The sequence below is a fragment of the Centrocercus urophasianus genome, unplaced genomic scaffold (assembly GCF_019232065.1).
Source record: "Centrocercus urophasianus isolate 14NV4802_14NV808 unplaced genomic scaffold, USGS_Curo_1.0 seq_16, whole genome shotgun sequence".
NCBI classification, from domain to species: domain Eukaryota; kingdom Metazoa; phylum Chordata; class Aves; order Galliformes; family Phasianidae; genus Centrocercus; species Centrocercus urophasianus.
Genome location: NW_024884711.1, coordinates 45,558,252 through 45,579,712, shown reverse-complemented (window position 1 = coordinate 45,579,712; position 21,461 = coordinate 45,558,252). Strand labels below are relative to the sequence as shown.

General features: G+C 44.8%; 1 protein-coding gene across 1 annotated transcript in view; it reads right to left on the bottom strand.

Moving 5' to 3' along the window:
• Nucleotides 1–21,433, bottom strand: part of WNT3A (Wnt family member 3A) — an 82,838-nt gene extending 61,405 nt beyond the window's left edge. The window contains exon 1 of the mRNA XM_042817274.1: nucleotides 21,363–21,433. Coding sequence (XP_042673208.1) covers nucleotides 21,363–21,433 — 71 coding nt within the window. The remainder of the gene's footprint in view (nucleotides 1–21,362) is intronic.
• Nucleotides 21,434–21,461: the final 28 nt, after the last annotated feature.

Genomic DNA, 21,461 nt, shown 5'->3' with positions numbered 1-21,461 from the left:
TGTTCAGCCTGGAGAAGAGAAGGCTGCGGGGTGACCTCATTGCAGCCTATCAATACCTGAAGGGAACCTACACCCACGAGGGGAGTAAACTCTTCAAAAGGGCTGACAACAGCAGGACTAGGGGAAATGGATCGAAGTTGAAGGAGGGAAGATTTAGGTTGGATGTTAGGGGGAAGTTCTATACAAGGAGAGTGGTTAGGCCCTGGAACGGGCTGCCCAGGGAGGTTGTTGGATGCCCCGTCCTTGGATGTGTTCAAGGCCAGGTTGGACGGGGTCCTGGGCAACCTGATCTGAATGTGTGTGTTTGGTGGCCCTGCTAGGCAGGGGGGTTGGAACTACATGATCCTTGAGGTCCCTTCCAACCCGGGTGATTCTGTGATTCTGTGATTCTGTGATTCTGTGATTAAAGTGTCTGAATCTGAGGCTCAGGAATGAATTCAGCTGCATGTGTACTTCTACATGATTGATCCCATGTGAGATTCCTGCACAAGGCTTGCAGATGTGACATGGGAAGCCTGTACCTTCCTGGAGCAGCGTGTGGACTCCAAGGAAATCTCAGATGGCTGTAGCTAATTGTGCTCAGCCACACTCTCAGTGCTGAATTTGAAAATTCACTACAAGCTGCACTAGACCAAAGTCCCTTTTTTCTTTCCTGTGATGAGGATTGCAGCTGAAATAAGGAATTACAAAAGTGAGACGACAGTGAAAACAATCTATGTTAGGAAAGGAAATTTGCAGCACTGTACAAGCAATTGAAAGAGAACTATTTAAAAATAAGCTTGTTTGGTTCGTTATTTCTACAACTCTCAACCTCACTGTTGATCTCCTGTGGGTGCAGGTACACAGCCACCTTGGAATTTGGCAAGTTTCCTGTTATTTTGGCTCAAGTGAAGACAGGAATTGTCTTCTGCAGGAAATCTCCAGTTCTCTGAGTCATCACATACGTCTGTAGAACGTGTATTGAAATCACTAATGATTTACCTACGGGAGATGTCATTGCATAGCAACATGGATTATAAATATATTATTAAGTACTAGCTATTAAATGTTACACTGCCTGTGGCAGATAGGTTGGAATTAGATGATCTTTAAGGTCCCCTCCCATATAAGCCATTCGATGATTCTATTTCTCGCTAACCCTGAAATACAGATAGACAGCTGTATCTGCATTTGAATAATCTATGCCAAGATTGTCTGAAAATTAGTTTATTCTCCTTTGAAAAGGGTCAAGTCGCATTTAGGATCCAACTCACATGAGATGGCAGAGCTTCTGAGGTATGCATGTGGGGTTGACAGTTATGAGATAGGAGTTTTGTGGGACCTGAGTTCCACTTTGAACTGGCAAGCAGAGGGCCTTTGCATAGCACTCAACACCCAAATGCCTATGAGAAGACTGCACTGGGAAGTGGTCTTCATCTGATCAGCTGATGACATCTACAATCTAGAAGTCTACATCTGAGAATGTCATCCAGATTTTCTTATCAGCAATGAAAAGAAATATGCCCTTTCGGAGTACAGTTCAATTGGTCCTTGATTATTTTGGATGTTGTGTTGAGGGACATGGTTTAGTGGGAGCTATTGGGAATAGGTGAACGGTTGGACTGGGTGATCTTTTAGGTCTTTTCCAACCTTGGTGATTCTATGATTCTATGATTCTATGATTCTATGATTCTATGATTTTTTTGTTTGTTTGTTTTAAACTGTTTAGGATGGGAAAAGTGGCTTACCAAGTACTATCCATTTCTCCTCTCTTTTGACAGTAAAGGAGTCAGAATGAGATATCTGTTGCAGATGTCTGAATAACTACATCCTAGAGTGCCTCCTGAAGGAATCAGTACACAGACATCAATGCATGATAAATTTAGATCTCCACTTAGGGCTCAATCTCATGGTCAAGCTAGTGAAGATCAAATTGCATTGTGCTAGTTGACCCACAGTCCTACATATGTGGATTGCTAGCCTACAGCAAATGCTAGTGAATGCGATTTAAATTAACCCTTTTTTTATTGTGGGTAAGCACAGTCTAATTACCTGACTTGCTGCAGGCTAGCAGCGAGCATGCAGACAGCTACCAAGGGTCAGCTGATGTGTGGTAACTTGTTACACCGCAGAAACTTGATCGTGAGTTTAATTTGCTATAACTTCCACACACAGGCAAACCTTTAGACCTAGATTCTAATTTCTGCTGGAGCCTCGGGCAGTACAAAATTGACTATAAGTTGTATTAAGGAGAGGGAGCAGTCACACCAGTACCCCTCTACAACATGGTGGGCGTCAGCCAATGTTCCTCCAAACACGTCCATTTTGCTTAAATGAAAGTATCTAACAGTAGTAGCAATCAAAAAACCTAACTCCTGAATTCTTTTCCAGATTAAAACATTAAAAGATGCTTGCACCATGAAGCTGCAAATCTCTTTATCTGGAGGCAGCCAGTATCCCTCGTAACACATTTGCACCTAACAGCAATCACATGCACTACTTAGAAATAAATTGTTGTAAATGACTTTATAGTACTCCTGTTTCTGACCAGGAGAGAAAGAAATGAAGGTCACTAATGTGCTTATCCACAGCTGCAGTGACAGTTCAGCTTCCTCTAAGACAGAAACACAATCTCTTTACTACTTGCTGTTAAACAAAAAAAAGATCTTTCAAGAGAGCTCCTATCCACATTTCCCACCATCCCATCTATGCTTTCTGCTGACATGTTCAACAGCAGTTTCAACATCAGGAGAGATTGGTTCATCTCACCAAGTGCAGGACAGACTACGGGGCCTGGAATAAATTACTGCAACTGTTTTTGTCCCAGACCTTCAGAGGTCCATAGGGCAACAGCAGGGGGACAACTCCAGATCAGATGCTTACATTATACAGGCTTTTTCTCTATCAAGCAGTGGAAGAGATACCAGTGGCAGTTGACTGAAACCAACCAAATTCACCTCAAAAACAGACCTGAAACACAGTGAGATTGGCAAACCTCATGAAGGGAAAGGATGGAATCTCCCTCCTTCCTGACAGCTTCTGATCACAACTGAAAACTCTTCCCATTAAGGAATTTCAGTCCATAACGAGTTGTTTGGATGAGCAAGGAAAAATATTGGAGAAGTACTCATCATCTTAAGAGAGGAGCTTGAAGAGCCTTGCATCTCAAGCCCACTGTCAAAAAGGTGGAAACATCAGTCACCTAAGGCTGGAGATTCTCAGGATGGCACTCTGTTCACAGTCTGAGACATCAGCACACAGATGTCTGCATATGAAAATGTGTCTGATAGGGCAGTTATGGCTTTACTGAATTCACTGCATGCAAAATTTTGAGCAATTATGCCTTATCTACCCAGGACTGCAGGGGTCCCTAATTACCTCTGGGATAATGAGGCTCTTTGTAAGAAAACCCTGGAAATGCCAGACCTGTGTTATGCTAAAGTGCAGCTCTGGTTGCTCCTACCTTCCTCTCTGACTTCCTAAGCAATGCATATATTTGGATTATACTGTGCAAATGACTGAAAGTTTCTTGAAAGGTAGGTGAAGTGCAATGCAAGGAGCAGGAATTAAGTGAAGGGAAAGATGTTCTGACATCACAGAGATACAGGAAAGTAGATACATGTTTCAAGAACAGAAAAAATGAGGTCAGTATTGTAACTTTTGCAAAGCTGAGGTTTGCATGTACTTAGAAATTAAGTGTTAATGCTTTTGCCATAACAGTAGGAATGGGAGAGTCCATCATTCAAAAAAAAATTGCCGTGGGACTGTGAAGGTCAGCGGAGGCTGAGCCCATTCTCTGCAAAGCCACATTATTTGTAGTGACTCCTTTCATTTGCTCAGGATGTTCTGAGGAAATCTCACAGTTTCCAGGTTGCCTCAGCTGTATGCATATCCACAAAAGCTTAATGAAAAGCCAAGGAATATTCTTATGAAATCTTTCTGCAGACAGAGACTTTCTGCTTGTAGAGGTCTGAAGCAAAGCAAGATGGAAGCTTCTAGAGATTCATAGCTTGGTTAAAAACTTCCCTGGAGTCAGGGTTAGCAAAATTAGATTTTGAAAAGACATGTAGGTACTAGTAAACTTCTCAAGCCATAAAACTGTGCAAGCAGCTTCCGTAGTTTCCTTAGCCACAATGACCTCATATTTCATCTGCACTGTAATTCCACTGGTGCGATGTTTGTCAGCTGCAGTCCCCATCCTCTAGGCTATAGAGCTGTGCCAGCTCACACCACTTCAGCTTTAGACAGGTTCTCAAAGCTGCAGGACTTCAGCAGATTTGCCAAAACCTCTCAATTCACTAGGGCTGAAACCTCATACGTTCTCATGGAAGAATCCAACGCTCATGCCAATGCTGGCTGCCTGGAATGGACATCATCTTGCCTCTCTTTAACCATATGAAATTTAGGTATCCAGTCAGTGATATCATTCAGGACTCCTCTGTCCTCATTACAGAGAGATCCAGGCCTCCTAAGGCCAAGTTGCTCTGTCTTAAGATAAGCATCTAGGGAGAGTGGGCTAGGTTGACTTTTTGGAGGTTATCACAACAGAGAAAACTAATATCAAAGCCATAGCCTAGCTGTTTAAGTTTTAAATGACATACATCTTCCAAGACACACAGAAAAAAAATAATAATTAAAACAAAGAAATCAGGAGTTCAGAAGGAGAGGTTGACAAATTACCTTTTAGCGTGGTTAGATGGTTAGTATGGACAGCTGGCAAATCAGTCTAGTGTATCTCCAAACTATCATCAAAGTTACACTGAGCCATTGGCCAGTCACAAACCATAAACCACCCTTTGAAGTGTGCAATGGTGAAAATATTCTTTTATTTCAGTTACAATGATAATAAAGTTCACATTAATGAATTAGTCATAAATGAATTAGCACTTTGCACACCAGGCTGGTAACAATGCTTCAGCCCTATAGAAATATGCATATTATCAGTCTCTGTAAATATTCTCAAAAAAAGATCTCTGGAAAAATCCTCTTGAACCTGGTTAAGTTTTTTGGCCCAAATATCCTGTTTTTCATCCTGAAGGTAAAACCTGGCAGATTTTGCTTCTACTTTGGACAGATTATAAAACTCTCTTTCCATGGAAAAAGATGTAATTTTCAATTCTTTCCAAGGCCTCTTTGTTATTTGGGTAGACTTGCCTTCCCATTTAGTTTTCAGTTTTAACGGAAGACTTTTCCTTTCCTGAAAATAGCTCTGCAAAATTGTATATACTTCAGTTTCTTTATGCACCTAAATTGGAAGTACTGTATTGTATTTGTCCCAGAGAGGATCTGGGCCTTTCACCTCTTTTTTTTTCCACACAGTATCACCAAGCAAGGTCAAGGATCTGAGAAACACTTAAGACTTCTCATCAGCTGCTCTTAAAATAGGGATAAAAACCTTCCAGATACCAACTGGCATCGCATCAATGACATCGCTGGGTGCTCAGGCACTCAGTCATACCTCCCAGCATTGGCTGTCTAAAAGCTAGGTGTTTTGGTTATTTCTAGAGGGGATGGAGAAAGACAGGCAACTCCAGACAGTGATTCATCACATCCACCAAAGATATCTATCTAAGGAAGGATGAATCGCCTTCAGAAGATGCCCATCGTTCTAGAGGGAGGTAAGATGATTTGCTTAGATATTTAAGCATTACATAGCTAAAATTAAGTGAGTGAATTCCATCCACAGAAGTCTGTTAGGGGAGTGTGCTGCTCATCCAATAGAGAGTACGGATACTGCTCTTTGTGTGCTTGGAAATAGTAGGTGTCCTCATAGATTCTGAGCAAGCCCTATTTTCAAACAAGAGTGTTCCATGTTAGTCAAGTGCTGCCTCAAAGATGAACTGATCATTCCAATATAACTTTCAGGGAGATGTCTCAAGAGATCCTGAGTCAGTCATATTTAGGGTCATCATGAGACAAAGTCCCACCACATTAGCATGTGCTTTTGACTGGAATGTTGACTCCAGTTCCTGGAACATTTTAAGGATGTTTTCTGTTGTTCACTCAGTTGGGCCTATACCCAGCCTGTTCCCAGGCACAGTTGTCTATCTTTGCAACCTTGTAAAGCTCCCAGACCAGTATACCAGGAACTGAAATTGGGGTCTTCTCTTTGGAGCTGCTGCCATCCTTAGTGGCCATTTCCCAGACCTGTGGGAAGTGCATGAAAAAGTGCTGAGCACCCACTGACCTCCAGGCAACCTGCAGGTAGTGTTCATCTCTCAACCACAACACTTTTTCTTCACATGGCTAAGCTCTTTTATAAACCTAACTTTGCATCTCCACATGTTTAAACCTCTTCAGAGCTCAGGGGCTGGCTGTGAGAAATGGGAATATTAATATTATGTCAGTGCCCAGAAGGTCTCTGACTATGAGGCAGGCAAAGCTTGTAAGGCATCAGTAGAGGATCTGCCCGTGTTGGTTTAAGCTGGCTGCAAGGCTCTCAGGAGTTGTTCTCTGCCAAAATGAAGCAGTGGAGTCAAATTTGGCAAATACTTCTTGGCAAACAAAAAATACGTTAAAATGTTTGCAACTGGAAGTGTAGAATTGGAAGATTTGGGGATATGGTAAAAGAGAAAAGTTTGGTCTAATTTTTTATTTTTTTTTCCCCTGGGATGAAGTATTAAGGGTACTGAAGTTAGAGGCACAGCCCCAAGTTACTGGGAGTCAAACTGGGGCGTGAGCCATGTGAACACCCATGTGAATGTTCTTACCCCCTGGTATATATGAACCGTCTTGCATTTATTGCAGGGTAAGAGCATTCACACGGGCAGTTACCACAAAAAAACTGGCATCTTATTAGTTCACACCCTAACTTACCTCGTGGTAATTTGTTCATGTGCCCATCCCCTAAGGTGCCATTCCCAAAGAGAAGTTGCAGGACGCAATGTCCCCTTTGTACACAGTCAGCAGCTTAGTGGTTAGGGCACTCACCCATGGTATGGGAAAATGAGTTTCATAAGTTTCCTCTCCTTGATTTGAAACAGGAATTTGAACCCAGATTTCTTAAATCTCAGCACCACAGACTAACCAATGCATTATTCTTTTTTTTTTTACAGAACTACCAAATCAATTATTCACATTGATTGAGTTTTGGCCAACACTGGGGACTCAGCCAGAAACGTGCGAAGCTCGGAGCAGAAGCTCTCAACCTAACACCCATAGTACCTAAGTCCTGGGTGCAGATCAGATAGATACTGTATAGATGGATTTTGCAAATGTTGAAGCCCATTAGGATATACACAAACGTTCTTGCAATGCTGCCTTTGCATGCCCCAAAACCCCATCCAGTTCCTAGCCAAGTTTTGCTACATGTTGTCAGATATATACAAGCCTTAACTGGGTTCCTTCTCTCTCCTGCAATGGGATAAGAGATGGGACTGAGAGATATGCCTATAATTTACATACGTTATTAATGTATGTCCCTGATAGCATGTATAATAATGTGCTATGTATAAGCCCAACACAGGAAAGATTCTCCCTGTTCTCGGGCTTGATCTCAATCTGTGTGACCCAGCTTGGTGCTTGCACATAGAAAATGAACAGAAATGCTCAAATATTTAGGATAAATACAAGGTTAAGCAGCACCTCCGTGGCCTGGAATCAAAGTATGAAGCAATTTGCAGGATCAAGACCTAAAGCTTCTGAATCCAAAGACAGGTCAAACTCAAGGGAAATCTAGTCCTGACTTCAACAGAGTTTGGAGCAACCTTTTTGTCTCTTCAACTTAGCTGCCTGTTTCTGTGAGACTTGTGCCTATTCAGCATCTCCCAGAACTTGTGCCAAACAAAGCTCACTTGGCTGATGGATCCAAATGTCATGAGGGGTCCAGCAGACAGGGAGCAGCATGGCTTGAGCCTTGGCTTCTGCAGGAACCAGCTGTGAGAAATGGAACAAGGTAGCTGAGAGCCTTTCAGGAGTCCATCCCTGCTCCCAGCCTTCCAGTTCCTCCAGTGCCACAAAGCACACGTCCAGAAGGACATCCTTCTCCTTGCATAAGCTCTCCCATTCCACCTCTGCATTTTAAAGAAACTTTCAAAGGGTCTGAATTTCACAGAGAAAGAGGCAACACTGACTGGAAATTACACATATGACACCCGAGGTGTCTATATCTATTCCCTCCTGGTAGGTCTAGATCTATTCTCTCCTGATCCTGAATTATGCCTAACTTAGCAACCAAACAGTTTTAACAGCAAAACCCGTGCGCACCCTTGAAATGTAGGCAGTTAAAAGCATTGTTCACATGACTTCTATCACTCTTCCATTATATTGATCCCAGCACATTCTTCTGGGATGAAAGAAGATCCCAAGCATCTTCCCCGACTTCCTAAAGGTCCAGGAAATTTGAGATGAGCCAAACCTTTCTGCATTCACAGTAACAGATGCAGTCTGGGAATCTGAAGACTAAACTGCCCAAATGTGTGAAGAAGTTTGTGCAGATCTTCTCAGTAAGTTCAGCAGAACCATAGAAATCTCCAACTCACTTAAAAGCTGAGTGAGATCTTTTCTTACATAAAACCTTTGTCACCTTCCACGTTCACAAAATTGAAGGTTCTTGAGTTTAAGCTCTTACAAACATGGTATTCAATAATGTCTTTAAATGGAAAACACACAGAAAAAATCAAAGCTAACTCCTCATTACCATGTACCACAAGCATAGGAGAAGGCAATATGAGTTTGTGATTCTTGCTGCAGTTATTTCGGAATTGTGGTTGTTCTTGAGGGTAGTATCTATCACGGTACATGGAATCACAGAATCATGAAGGTTGGAAGAGACCACTAAGATCATTTTGCCCAACCCCACCATGCCTACTAAGCCACATCCCACATCCACCTAGCAGTTCTTTACTGGTTCCAAATATTAGTCCAAATGACTATTTATTTGACCAGTGATGCTTCTGCATGTGTTTCTTGAACAAGCTTTTCCACTGTAAGCTAGCACCACGGCAAACAAAAAGAACAGACTTTTACAGAAATATAAATTCCTTGTCTATGGGGTCCCGTAGCTGAGGGATCCATATGAGCTTAAGAAATTGAGAATGATGGAGCTTCAGCATTTGACCTAACCTAGAAGCCAGCCACCCAGGCAGTCATCTTATTCTATCACCAGCGCAGAGACCAGCTGCTACAGAGAGAGTCATTACTTTGGCAGTGCAATTGGCATCATGGGTAGGTCTGGTGAATCACAGTGAGGAAGTGTCAGTTTTCATTCACTGACTAGAAAAGGAACTTACATAACTACTTCAGATGAGATGTCCAGTTCTGACATGGGGTAGGATGTGCTCAGCATGACTGAAGTACATAAGTGTTGTGTACATCCCTACAGCACAGTGAATAAACTGAAACTCTTCACTCATGATCTCTGTCATACCGACCCGTGAGTGTCTTGCTGCCCTGGCTGTTGTCCTCACTCCAATGGTTTTGCAAACAGTGAGTCAAAGTCAGTCCAGCACAGCTCTTCTGTATTCCAGTCTCTGCTCCATCACCCCATGCTGCACATTGACATGGGATGTGTGCAGCCTGCCTCTGCTAGAAACTATCAGAAAAAGTCATTCCTCTTTTTTTTTTTTTTCTTCTCATCTATCCAGGTCACCAAGATATTTGTTTAGGCTTGTGTAGGGCAGAGAACAAAAATGGCCAGAGGTCTCATGTCCTAAGGAAGTGTTTTACCCTAGGTTATCTTTTCCCCTGGTTTAACACAGCGTTTACAATTCATTACACAGTCAAGGTCTTGCATGTTGTCCTACCCTTCTTGTACTAAAAATGGACATAACTGGGCTCTTCCATGCAGGTACCCAAACAAGAGCCTGCATTGGCCTGCAAAAAATCTGTTGTTGGAGAACAGAAAACAGGTCCAAAGTTCTCAATTTGTTCCAGATGTGTGCCAGAGGCAGTAGGAGCTACCACTAACAGCACTGTTGGTGGCAGACACTACAGATAGATTAGCTGAGATGTATTTGTGGCTGCAAATGCGTGCCAGACTATATAACCCTTGAATTAGTTTCCATCCCACAGTTTGGAAAGTCTGCTGGTAGACGTTGCAGTTTACTTGTAATAGTAGTGGAACTGTTAGAATGCTGTGCTGCCAACACACTGCTTTATATTACAACTGAAATGTAACCTTTCACTCACCAGGAGACTTGAGATCTCACAATGCATCAGTGGGACAGATGGACTCACTGCTCCTTTCTATCACAGACTTCCCATATGCCTGTGGGCAAGTTACACCAAGGATTGCAGTGGGCACTGAATTAGCATTTCCCTGTCTGATTCCTAATCTTCTGCTAATGTGTCTTATCTATTCTCTTTCAGCTCAGATGTTTGCCCCCATCTGTCTGGTCCATATTACTCTTTCAGGCCAAAGCTCACTCCCACAGCACCCTTGGTCTCCTGATGTTAGTGACTTTCAAGTTTTGCAATCAATCTGCTAATATCCATGACCTGACCTGTTAGAAAAACACTGGGATCCAGTAAACTCCTTCCTCACCCAGCTGATATTATTGTTAGCAATGACTCAGTGCTAACTACCTCTCCTACCCATCGCTTCTTTGTGGCTGTGATTTAACCCAGCCTGTGGCACTTGAGGGTGAATGAGATGATTTCTGGGCTGAATGATTTAATGGCGGTAGAAGTTGTTGCACCTATTATTGCAGACCCACAGTGGGATGTATCTCAACTAGCCTAAGGTGCCTAACAGTTAGACAGTTACATCTGTGCTGCTCACCTTCTTTCCTCTGTGAAGAGAAGTGAGCAATTCAGCAAAGCAGCAAAGCTAATCCACTTTCTCCTACATTCAGAATGAGCTCAAGGTATTCATGGACGCTGCAAACCCCGGACAAGGGGCAGCTCAATAAAATCAGTTGATTGCTCAGGTTGCAGCAGTGCACTCAACACATTTCAGGCATAAAACAGGAATTATACATCTAAGTAGCCCTGCACTTCACTTCTGCCTTTTTTCCATGTAGCCCCATTGCTTTGTTTGAGCACTTCCCCCAGCAAATCTTTCCATATGGTAGCCAAGCCATGCCTTTGCTAATGTTGCCCTGGAGATCAGGCTGCCATTTTCTCCCTAGCTTGACACTATTTGTAAATAGGAGTGTAACAAGGCCTTGAAAAAGGCAGCACACTCTTCGAGCCAGCTGGTGGACTGGATAGGCCAGACTGGAAGGAAGGTCAGATTCCTCACTAGCAGAAAAAATGTAGTGTATCAACATAGACATCAATGCACACATCAAAATACCTATAGCCCATAGTCCTAGCACCTGACATCAGGAGGGCACTGCTCCCAGAGCCTACAGAATGGCTCACCATTGGCATTGCAAAGCCAACACACGAGGAGAGACAGCACTCCTGTGTTATGCAGGGTCAAAGTCAGGTGCCCTGCTCTCCTGGTATGGATTGGTAAGGTAAAGTCTTTCAAAACAAATGCACTGGCTCTGCTCTTCTTATGGAAGAATGTGCCAGAGAATGATACTTCATAAGAAATCTCTTTAAAAGCCTTCCTATTATATGGGAATTTTTATAAACTCTTCCATACCAGTGTGGAATGCAACACCAGGTCTTTAAGTGACAGATTTCTATAGGTATTTCAATCTCTAAAAACATAAAGAACTGCCTACTTGGATTTAGAAAACAGTCTTCCAGTGGGAATATCCTCTTAACTTTCTACATATCTATCTGGATCACTGAGTACACGCTTTTAGGAGTGGAATCAGAGAGAAAAAAAAGGAGCTGAATTCATCTATATAAAATGAGATATGTTTGTCTGACATCATCATCCAGGATCCTGTTGCAGGCAATGGTGAGAAAACTGGCACAGCTGGGGAGTGATTCATCCCATCCAAAGGAGAATGCCTAACATCTGTCAGATGAGTCGCATCCTATTTCTCACTGATAACTCTAAAGGAAACTTGGCTAGAGACTGCTAAATATGAAAGATTCTCCTCCAAAAGGGACAGAGATCAAACCTGGATCTCCCAGAATCACAGAATGGCTTAAGTTGGAAGGAATCATCTGGCTCTAACACCCATTAAACAGATTTTCATGCCTCTAAAGGAACAGTGGGTCTCCCAGTAAATTCTCCAGACCTTATTTGATAGTGACACTCAATCACTTTTCACTGGGCTTTGGACAGGACCTCAGCTGTCCAGCAAGATCTTAGACTCTCTCACACCTTCCCAGTTAATACAGTCCTGCGAAAAATAGAAATGCTCCCTTACGTGTGTCCTCAGATTGCCAGGATTTGGAGTTGCTCTCTGTCATGCCACACAACAGAGTCTAGCAACAGGCTCTATTGTTGCTCTTCTGGGGACAGAGGGAAAAACTGAATGGTGGGCTTGGCAGCTGTTCAAGGAGTTTCGTTCCTGCCTTCCCACCCCTTAGCAAATATCTCTATTAGACAAGGTGCACTCTTCTGGTAGCTGAAGAAACTCCTGCTCTGCTCACTGCTGCTTGGCTTTGTTCCTGGCTATAGCAGAAGTGGTTTCTGCCTTTTCTCACTGCTGTGTCCCAGAGTGGCAATTCTGTTGAATAACAGCAGATTCCTTGGCAGCCTGAGTATGCCTAACCTCTGCCATTAAAACTGTATCTTCTAAAAGAGATGGGAAGGAAATCTGAAACTGGAAACGTGAAATTCAGACTGGGAAAAGAGAAAGGATTTGGTTTCAGAGAACTGAAAGTAAAGCAAAGCCAGACAAACTCTTTGAAATGCAGATTCAGCTCTTAAGGAATGACTGTGTCCTCTGCTGACACGACTTGACGGAGATGCAAGAATGCCATTTTGAATCTTATTTTTCAAGTTTTCAATTGACCTTCCATTGCATCAATGACCTGTGGATGTGGTTGGAAAATGGAATGCTCTAGGTGCATTTGACAGAAGATAAAGAGCTGGGGAAGATGTATTTGTGCTCCGGAGTGTGCTGGATTAGAAGCAGGATCAAACGTGTTACAGAGCCACAAAACATTCAAGCTGCTTAGGCTTTCAGCAGTGGTGCTGAGACACGGCAGCATATAAGACGGGGTGAAACTGCTGAGGATAGGGTTGGTTTTAGCCTGGAAGGCATGCACATTGCTGTGTATGATCAGATCACCGAAGGACCCACTCTAGTATACCAGTAAGCACTGTGCGCCAAGCAGCTTGTTAAAATAGATGGAGAAAATAAAGTCCAAGACTTGATTTTAGGCATATTTTAGGCAGGCAATGACAATTAGAAATGGAAAGTGCAAACGAAGCCAAAAGCACCTGGCTTGGATGGAGACATCCGAACTGCAGACATGAAATGAATAAAGTTAATTCCACCTTGTGACTTCACTCAGCTGCCTGCAAATAGGCATCAAGAGCAACTGAGATGCTGTAGGGTTTACTTGATTGGCTTCCATCTGCTGCTCAAAAAGGAGCATGGCATCTCTGGATCTTATACGATCCCCTCTGGGCAAGTGAGGACTAACAGGATGCCATCAGACATCTGAACTGAAAGTAGACACCTATGCTTGGGCACCTGATGGAAAACCAGGCATCTTCACTTCGGGATTAGACGCCTTTCCTGCAAGACAAGCTTCAACTGAACACTAGGATTGATGCGTGGGGAAGGGCTGAGCTTCATATCCTGTGACAGACACGGGGTCAGGCTAGAAATGTGGAGGTCTCCCATGATCTGAGCTCAAAGAACCCCTGAGGCGCACTCTGAGCCTCTGAGGAAAATCTGACTTCCCTCCATAGAAGAGGGGAAACGGCCATCCCAGATACCTGGGACACCTTGTGAGGTCTGTGAGAGGGGAACTCGCCCACACACGGACGTGACCTTGTGGTGAAGCTTCAGAAAGATGCAGGGAGAGAAAAAGCATTTTGCACCAATACAGTCTGGGAAGAAGAGTCAGCACACTGGAAAAGATTAACAGCATCCCTGCAAAAAGCAAACAAACAAACAAAAAACACTATATCATAAAAAGCACAACTCACTGTCATCGATACCACTACAGAAACTGTGATGATGAGACCAAAGGCACCTTGAACTCTTTGATGGCCTGGGCTCTACAAATGCAAAGTGCTCTCCTGGGTATCAGCAACATCCAAGTGGGAAAGAGCCTTCGAATATGCAGGTGGCAAACAAGGGGAAGAGACAAACAGTGTCTTTGTGATGCATAACGCTCTCTCCAGGCTTAAAGGCCATTTTTAACGGCAGTGCCCTATGTTAGGAGTTCAAAACAAGGGAGTTAACATATTAGTTCCTTTTCCCTCCCTTTGTTTTTTTTTTTTTTGCAAGCACTGGTAGAATTTGGAGTGAACTGGTGAGCTACTGATTTTTTACATGTTGTGCTTAGGTTATAACAGAATTTAAAGCAAACCAGCAAACCTTGCCACTTTTAAAGGGGCAGAAGGGAAGAAAATTGGTATGAGTGATCCAGGATGGAAACATTTGACAGAAGCGGAGTAACCTTGGGACTGACCCAGCAAAACCCTGGCTGTTGGGGGAGGCCCCCCCTGGATACAGTCTGCTATCCTGCTGAATTGATGTGGATCTTCTGGACCCTGGGTATTCATTTGGCTCTCAGAGGTGCCAGAAGAGCAGAGGTGCTATTAGTGAATCAGTATTAGCACAGCCTTGGGCTGTGCTCCATCCAGCCTAATCTAAGCACAGCACATGGACAAGATACATGTGGACAAGATACCTCTCCCTCTCCTATTTCCCCTCAACTTCCACTGTGTTTCAGGGCTTTTTTACTGGCACCATCACTGTGACACCAGCCCCACCTGACCGGGCAGAAAGCACCAAACTTCACCATTCCCAAAAACGTTCTGGGTCCATCTGTGCCTAGAAAGCTGTTCCTATCTCTGCAGTGAACATCTCCAGATCTACACATTTCTCTTCTCCAATTCCAGGTCTGTCTAGGGGGTTCCTCAGTGCACTCACTGCAGAAACCCAGCTGTCCAAATGGAACTCTCATGACTCAGAGCCAGGAGGATTCCCTCTGTAACACACTTGTGCAATGCTCCTTAAGTGCAGTCATTATGCTGTATAAAAAGTCCTACGGAACATGGCTAGGATATTTGAATCATGCACTCAAGTGACACGAGCAAGGGAACATTTCCCTGAGGAATGCCAGTGCTGAGCAAGGTGGAAGTGGGTCTGTGGACACACAGCTGTTCTATTGGGCTTTTCTCACCCTCTTGTAAACACAAAAGTAACACATCGGCTCCTGGTGAGGCCTCCTGCAGAACATCATCCTTTCTCTGCTGCTCTGAGCCGAATTAGCTCATTGCAGTTGTAGGAAAAGGGGTTTGAGCTGGTAGAAGATCCCATGATTTGGGATGGTGATACCAGCCTCGTTTCTCCTGGCACATCCAGGGCAAGAGCAGCAATCTTTGTCTTTCCTTTCCTAAAAGAGACCACAGACTCAAAGCAAAATCTAAAGTTTCTCTGGCCTGATTCTTGACAGATCAGTCAAAATGTCTAATTATTATTATTTTTTTTTTCCAGACAGAAAGCAGGGATGGTGACCATTTCCAAGCTCTAAGCCAGGTTGGATGGGGCTCTACGCAACCTGATCTAGTGCTTGATTTACTTGTTGGCAACCCTGCCCACAGCAGGGATTTGGAACAAGATGATTTTGAGGTCTCTTGCAACCCAGGTCATTCTATGATTCTGTGGTACATTTCCAAGGCCTAGCTTTACAGCTTAGTATGGAAAATGCCATGTGCATGGGTGAAATGTTACATCAAGGTGGCACGAGAGCTGGGAGAGGAGGATGGGACTACCTATGACATTAACATCTACTGTCCCTAAGCAACCAGCTCTCTACTCTGCCTCATGCTGTGCACTGCAATAGCACCCATGAACATGGAAACTGTGCAGAAAGGTCTTCAGAAAGAAGAAGAAAAGATCTGCCTTCCCTTGGTGAACCAGACAAGTGAATGTCTTGGTGGTACAACCAGCCCTGCCAGGCAGTGCTAACAGGGATCCAGGAAAGGACCTTCAAAGTCTTCTGCTTTCGCTTACCTATCTGTAAACTGATTATAAGAAACAGAAAATCAGAGAATCAGAGAATCATTTGAGTTGGAAGGGACCTTAAAGGCCTTCTAATCCTGCAGTGAATAGGGGCACCTACAGCTCCTTGTCCTATCACAACAGACCCTGCTAGAGAGTCTGTCCCCTTCCTTCTCACAGCCCCCCTTTAGGTGCTGAAAGGCCACTCTCAGGTCTCCGTGGGGACTTCTCCAACCTGAACAGCCCCAGCTCTCTGAGCCTGTCCTCATAGGGGAGCTGCTCCATCCCTTGGACTAATTTTGTGGCCCTCTTCTGAATGTGTTCTAACAGGTCCATGTCTCTCCCTCACTGAGGACACCACATCTGGACACATCTTTTACCTTTCTGGACACTTACCAGTGCCTAAGTCGTATTACTAAGTGCTCCATGGTTTTCAGATGAGATGTCTTAGAGGTGTTCAAAGGTATGTAAAAGATGTGATTTGACTGTAGAACTACCTGAAAAGGGCTGGGGAGCAAAATAATTCACAGTTCTTTATTCTTTGTTAGAAAAGGCTTTCTTTTCTTGAGCCAATGCTTTGGTCCAATGCCTTTGCACGCTACACCTCAAGCACAAACCAGGCAGGAGCAGTTTCCTACTACTTATATTAATGCAGAAAGGTCTCCTCAGCCCATGTGCCCTCTATGCCCATTGCTGCTTGGGTGCAAATCACCCCTGCAGTGCTTAGGAATATCCAAGATGATAGGAGAGTTGGTATCTGAGAAAAGGCTAAAGCATCATTCTGTGATGACGCACTGTCTGGCAGAAAGGGGCCATGTAAGATACTGTTGTAACATAGGTGTTACATATATATAAAGGCAATTCCCAACCCTTGGGGCAAGGGTGGGAGAGGAGAGCATGTAGAGGAATTGCACCACATGCAACCACCCCTGCAGAGGAGCATGACAGCTGTTTAACATCACACTGCAACCTGCTGCAGTAGCAGAGGAATTGAAGATGAATACCACTGCCTTGGAAATGTCAAAATCCTCAGCTCGAGTTAATGGATCAGAGGAAGAAGGGGTAGATGCAATTCATGTTTCTGAGCTCTACAGCTTGCTTTAGGAGCTCTGATGTCAACCTGCTTGGCTCATGCTGTCCCTTGGGTGACCTTCCATGGCTCTGCCTCCCTCCCCGTTAACGAGGAATGATCATTTCTCACTTAACGTGCTCACTCTCTGCCAAACGTAAGCTTTGGTTTCTCAAATGTGGAGCCTGCCAAGACTCAGCTCCATTCTCTAGGATTTGTCGTGAAAAAAAAAAAAAGGAATTATGTTTTTCATGGGATCCAGAACTCAGCTTGGCTTTCACTGCATCCCAGTGCAAATGAGGGGCTGTTTCCCTCACCCTAAGGTGGAGAAATGCCAGGGAAGACCTGAAACACGGCACAAACTAGGACTTCATCCATGCATTGCTCTTCCTGCAGTGTTGCCATTCAGCTCTCAGGGACACATTCAGCTGTTGCACCTGCATACTGCTGGAATAATTCTTCCAGCATATCTTCCCAACGGTGAGGCTGCCCTCCCACCCTGCTCCCATAAGTCCATATTTCTTGAAGCACAAGGAATAGGAATGGAAAAACATAATGAATCACTTTTTCAAAGCCTTCTGAGCTGCAAAATGGCTGCTATAGAAAATCACCAGCTTTGGCCAGTCTCATCCTACATGGATGATTCAACCAACAGTGCTGCTTTGACCACTCTTGGACAACGAGAAATAAGAAGCTAAAATCAATGGGAAAAGAGGTGGAAGTTAGGAAAACATCCCGAACACACATCTTTCTTGTCCATCTTCAGTGATGCTGCTTTCACGCAGCTCCTAGCTGTTACTGCCCATCTCTTAACCCAGTTTATTAGGAGGCCAGTGCCATCCCACCTCACTTAGGTGGTACAGAGAGCAGCAGATGAGATGGGAGCTCCACCAGATCTCACCTATCAACCTCTGATACTTTTATCTTTCCACTTCATGGCTGGACGAGGTGCCCTTAGTGATCCTTTCCAACCTTAATGATCCTAGGATATCTCATGTGGGGCTTCCAGTTCACCCAGTTCATAGTTGCAACCAGTTCACATTGCATCAACCTGCATCCCACCATTCTTCCTGAATCAAACCCTTCTTCCTCCCAAGCCATTTCTGCACTCTCTGGCTGTCCCCAAACCAAGTCTGACCTCATGCCATCTGCTAAGAAATAAAATATATACGCATTTCTTCCACTACATGTGCAGCCAGCCAGTTAAGGCAATGCAAGTTAGCTGGGAAAAGCTGTAACACTGTGGTGCCTCCACTTGTGTCTGGACCCCAGCAGGACGGGGCACATCTAATCCTCTCTGCTCATGAATTCTGCTTCTGCATTTCCTAATTCTCCTTCCTGCTCTCTCTTCTCTTATTTTTAGGCAAACAAGAGCACTGAGATTTGAAATAAACACAGCCTTATTATTATTATTTTGCTATTGATCTGAATGCAGGAGAGCCTTCAGGGGCTGCTTTCAGTGGCACAGTGCAGTGCAGTGCTGGGCTGGGGAAAGTCCCACGGAGTGCCGGTACCGCAATAAATCACGCCGGCACGTCCCTGCAAACTTAACTTACAACCTCAGTCCCAACAGCACCCGCCTCCCTGTCACCCGATCTCTCCTACGTTATTCCCAAATCCCATTTCTTCCCTTTCTGAAAGCACGTTATTTAGGAACTGTCTGTTTTTAGGAAGCTCTAGCAGCTTTGCCCCCGCATTGTCACTAAAGGATGCAGGCAGAGCACAGCAGCTCGGGGGGATTTTTTCCCTTTCTCTCCATGTTTTCTCTTCTCTTATTCTACATTCCCTCCCTACAGACCGGGGGCTGTGCAGAGCCCACCCAGCACTGCACAGCCCCATTTTGAGCAGGTGCTTCTGTGCCACAGTGGGAATGGCAACTCGAACGGCGCAGCCGAGCAGGGGTCTCTGCTTGGAGGCAATTAAAGTAACAGCCACATGCCTGCTTGCTCCCCCTGACAGATACATGCCTGGTGTTTCCCCCAGTTTCTTTCCTCTGGGAGAATAATTAACCAAACCCTACAGGGGAGCATCGTTTCTCAGTCCCTGGTTTTGCTCTAGCTGGGAGCAGAGCGAGCATCCATCGCTCTGCGCACGTTGGGGTGAGGTTATGTTTTAATTAGGAACTCTCATTCATAGGGGGGACAATTTGGGGATGGAGAATGAGGGATATTCTGCCCCGAGCATTCGTGTGGCTGTGAGCAGATGCTGGGGAGGCTTTAAAAAGTGATGTTTGAGGAGAGGTGTTTGTTGCTTGCACTCCCCGAGTGAAACATTTCTGGCTTTGTACTCCCTACCAAAAGCGAATAAACAATAGTGAAAATGTGTAATAATAATAATTTAAAAAGGGAAAGCGGAAGAAAAAAGAACAGCTTTCAGTTCAAATGAAAGAAAGATAGGCTGTCGATTTTCTAAACTGAGTAGACTGGAAGCGAGCTGTCCTTGCAGAGCACAACGATTTGGAGGAAGAGGACTGCACTCCCACCGCTATGATCTGAACGGGGCTGTCCCGAGTGCCCCCACGCAGCCCTCGGCCCCTTCACACCCACCCCCCGAGTACCCCCAGGTCCGGCCAAGGGGCGGCTGCGGGTTTTATGTCTCGTTTTGATGATAAATAAACTGGGACAGGAATGTACACGGAGGGAAAAGGCAGCAGCAAGAGGAACAGCGCCCGGCCCGACTCCCCCATCCCTACCCCGAACCTTCGCATTTCCATCGCCTGAGGGGATTTTGGTCTCTTTGCAAGATAAACGTCTAAAACCGCCGGACGGCACCGAGTGAAAGGATGAGAAGGAGGGGTGGGGGGGGGGGGGAGGAATAGAAAAATATAGAGAGGGAAGGGGAAAAAGCATCACCGCTTCGGTCCCCCCGCACACAGCCGATGTGCGCTCGGACCAACTCCTGTCCCTTGTGCCCCCCCGGCCCCACCCCGAACCCCACGAGCTGCGGGCTCTGCCCCTCGCCGGGTGACAGGGGAATATTTATGTTGGTATTGGAGGAATGCGCTTCCTTCTCCAATCAGGAATGCAACCGGAGTTTCTAATTATAAGTTAGACGGTGGCTGGGAATAAAAGATCGTTTTTTAATGACTCCCGTCCAGGTGCTGCTCTTTCTGCCTGTCTTCCCAAGAGCGCATTTGCATTTTATGGCCTCTCTCCCATCCCAACGATTTCCCTCTGCTCTCAGACATACCTGACATAGTTGCAGGGACTCTGCCTTCAACGCACCGCGCTCAGCGCACCCGAAACCCTCTCCCTCCTTTAGAGGCGCGTCAAAAGAACAGCCGAGATAGATATAAATGTATCTATACATACACACACACACATTCCGCCGGTGCTCAGCAGCACCTCCCCAGCTCCATCCCCGAGCTCTGTCCCTCCGCGGGCTCACCCCGATCTCCCACCCCATCCCAACAGCCTCCAAACACCGTCGGACCGCTCCGCACCCGCGCAGCCGCCGGAGGAGCGCAGAACTCTCTTTGCGCCTTCCCCTCTCCGCTCTCCCTCCCTTCTCTAAGGGCTTCCCTCAGCCCAATTACCTCCGCGGGGTAATTAGAGCAGATCGTGCAGTTACATGCCTTGCCCAGCACCATTTGCTTTTTTTTTTTTTTTTTTTTTTTTTTTTTGGTAGGGGAGAGAATAATAATAAAAAAGGTTTCTTAAAGGCGTAGGGTGAGGAAAAAGAGCCCGAAAATGCCTTTTTTTTTTTTTTTTTTAACCCCAGTTGGGACCGCGCAACTTTCCGCTGCCTTCCGCGCAGGTCGCTGTGCCCCTCTCACCTCTTTCTTCCCATTCATTCCCTGCATATCCTTTAAATCCAAGGGGGGAAAAGACATCTTTCCATCCTCTGCCCCCCCCTTCCTTCCACCTGACTGGCTCGAAATCACCTTGAAATGCTCATGTCAACTTGTATCATTATCTCTTTAATTCAGGCAGCGCCTTTTGTTCTGCACAGGAGAGGATCAAAGCGCTTTAAAAAAAAAAAAAAAAAAAAAAAAAAAACAACCGAAAAAAACCCCAACACACGCAGAAGAACTTTCCGATCGCTCCCGCTCTGCTACAGAGGGAGAAGGAGAGCTCAGGTATAACCCAGTCAAAATAAACAAAGCGAATGCATAAATAAAAGAGGTGAAATGCAGGTTCTAAGAACTTGCTGGCGCTGGAACAATCCCACCTCCTTTAGCTGAGTGGCAACGAAAGGAGAATTTCAAGTCACGGTGAGCGCAAGGGGTTGCAGAGTAAAGCAGAGGAGGGGAAAATAAATGAAAATGAGAGGAAAAAAAAAACACGCGCGCACACACACACACAACAACAACGAAGAAGAAGAATAAAACTTACCACCAGATTGGGTAACTTGACAGAGCCTGACTCAACCCACAGAGAAACAGGAAATATCCAAAAGAGGCCATTGATGAAAAGTTGTCTTTTTTTTTTTTT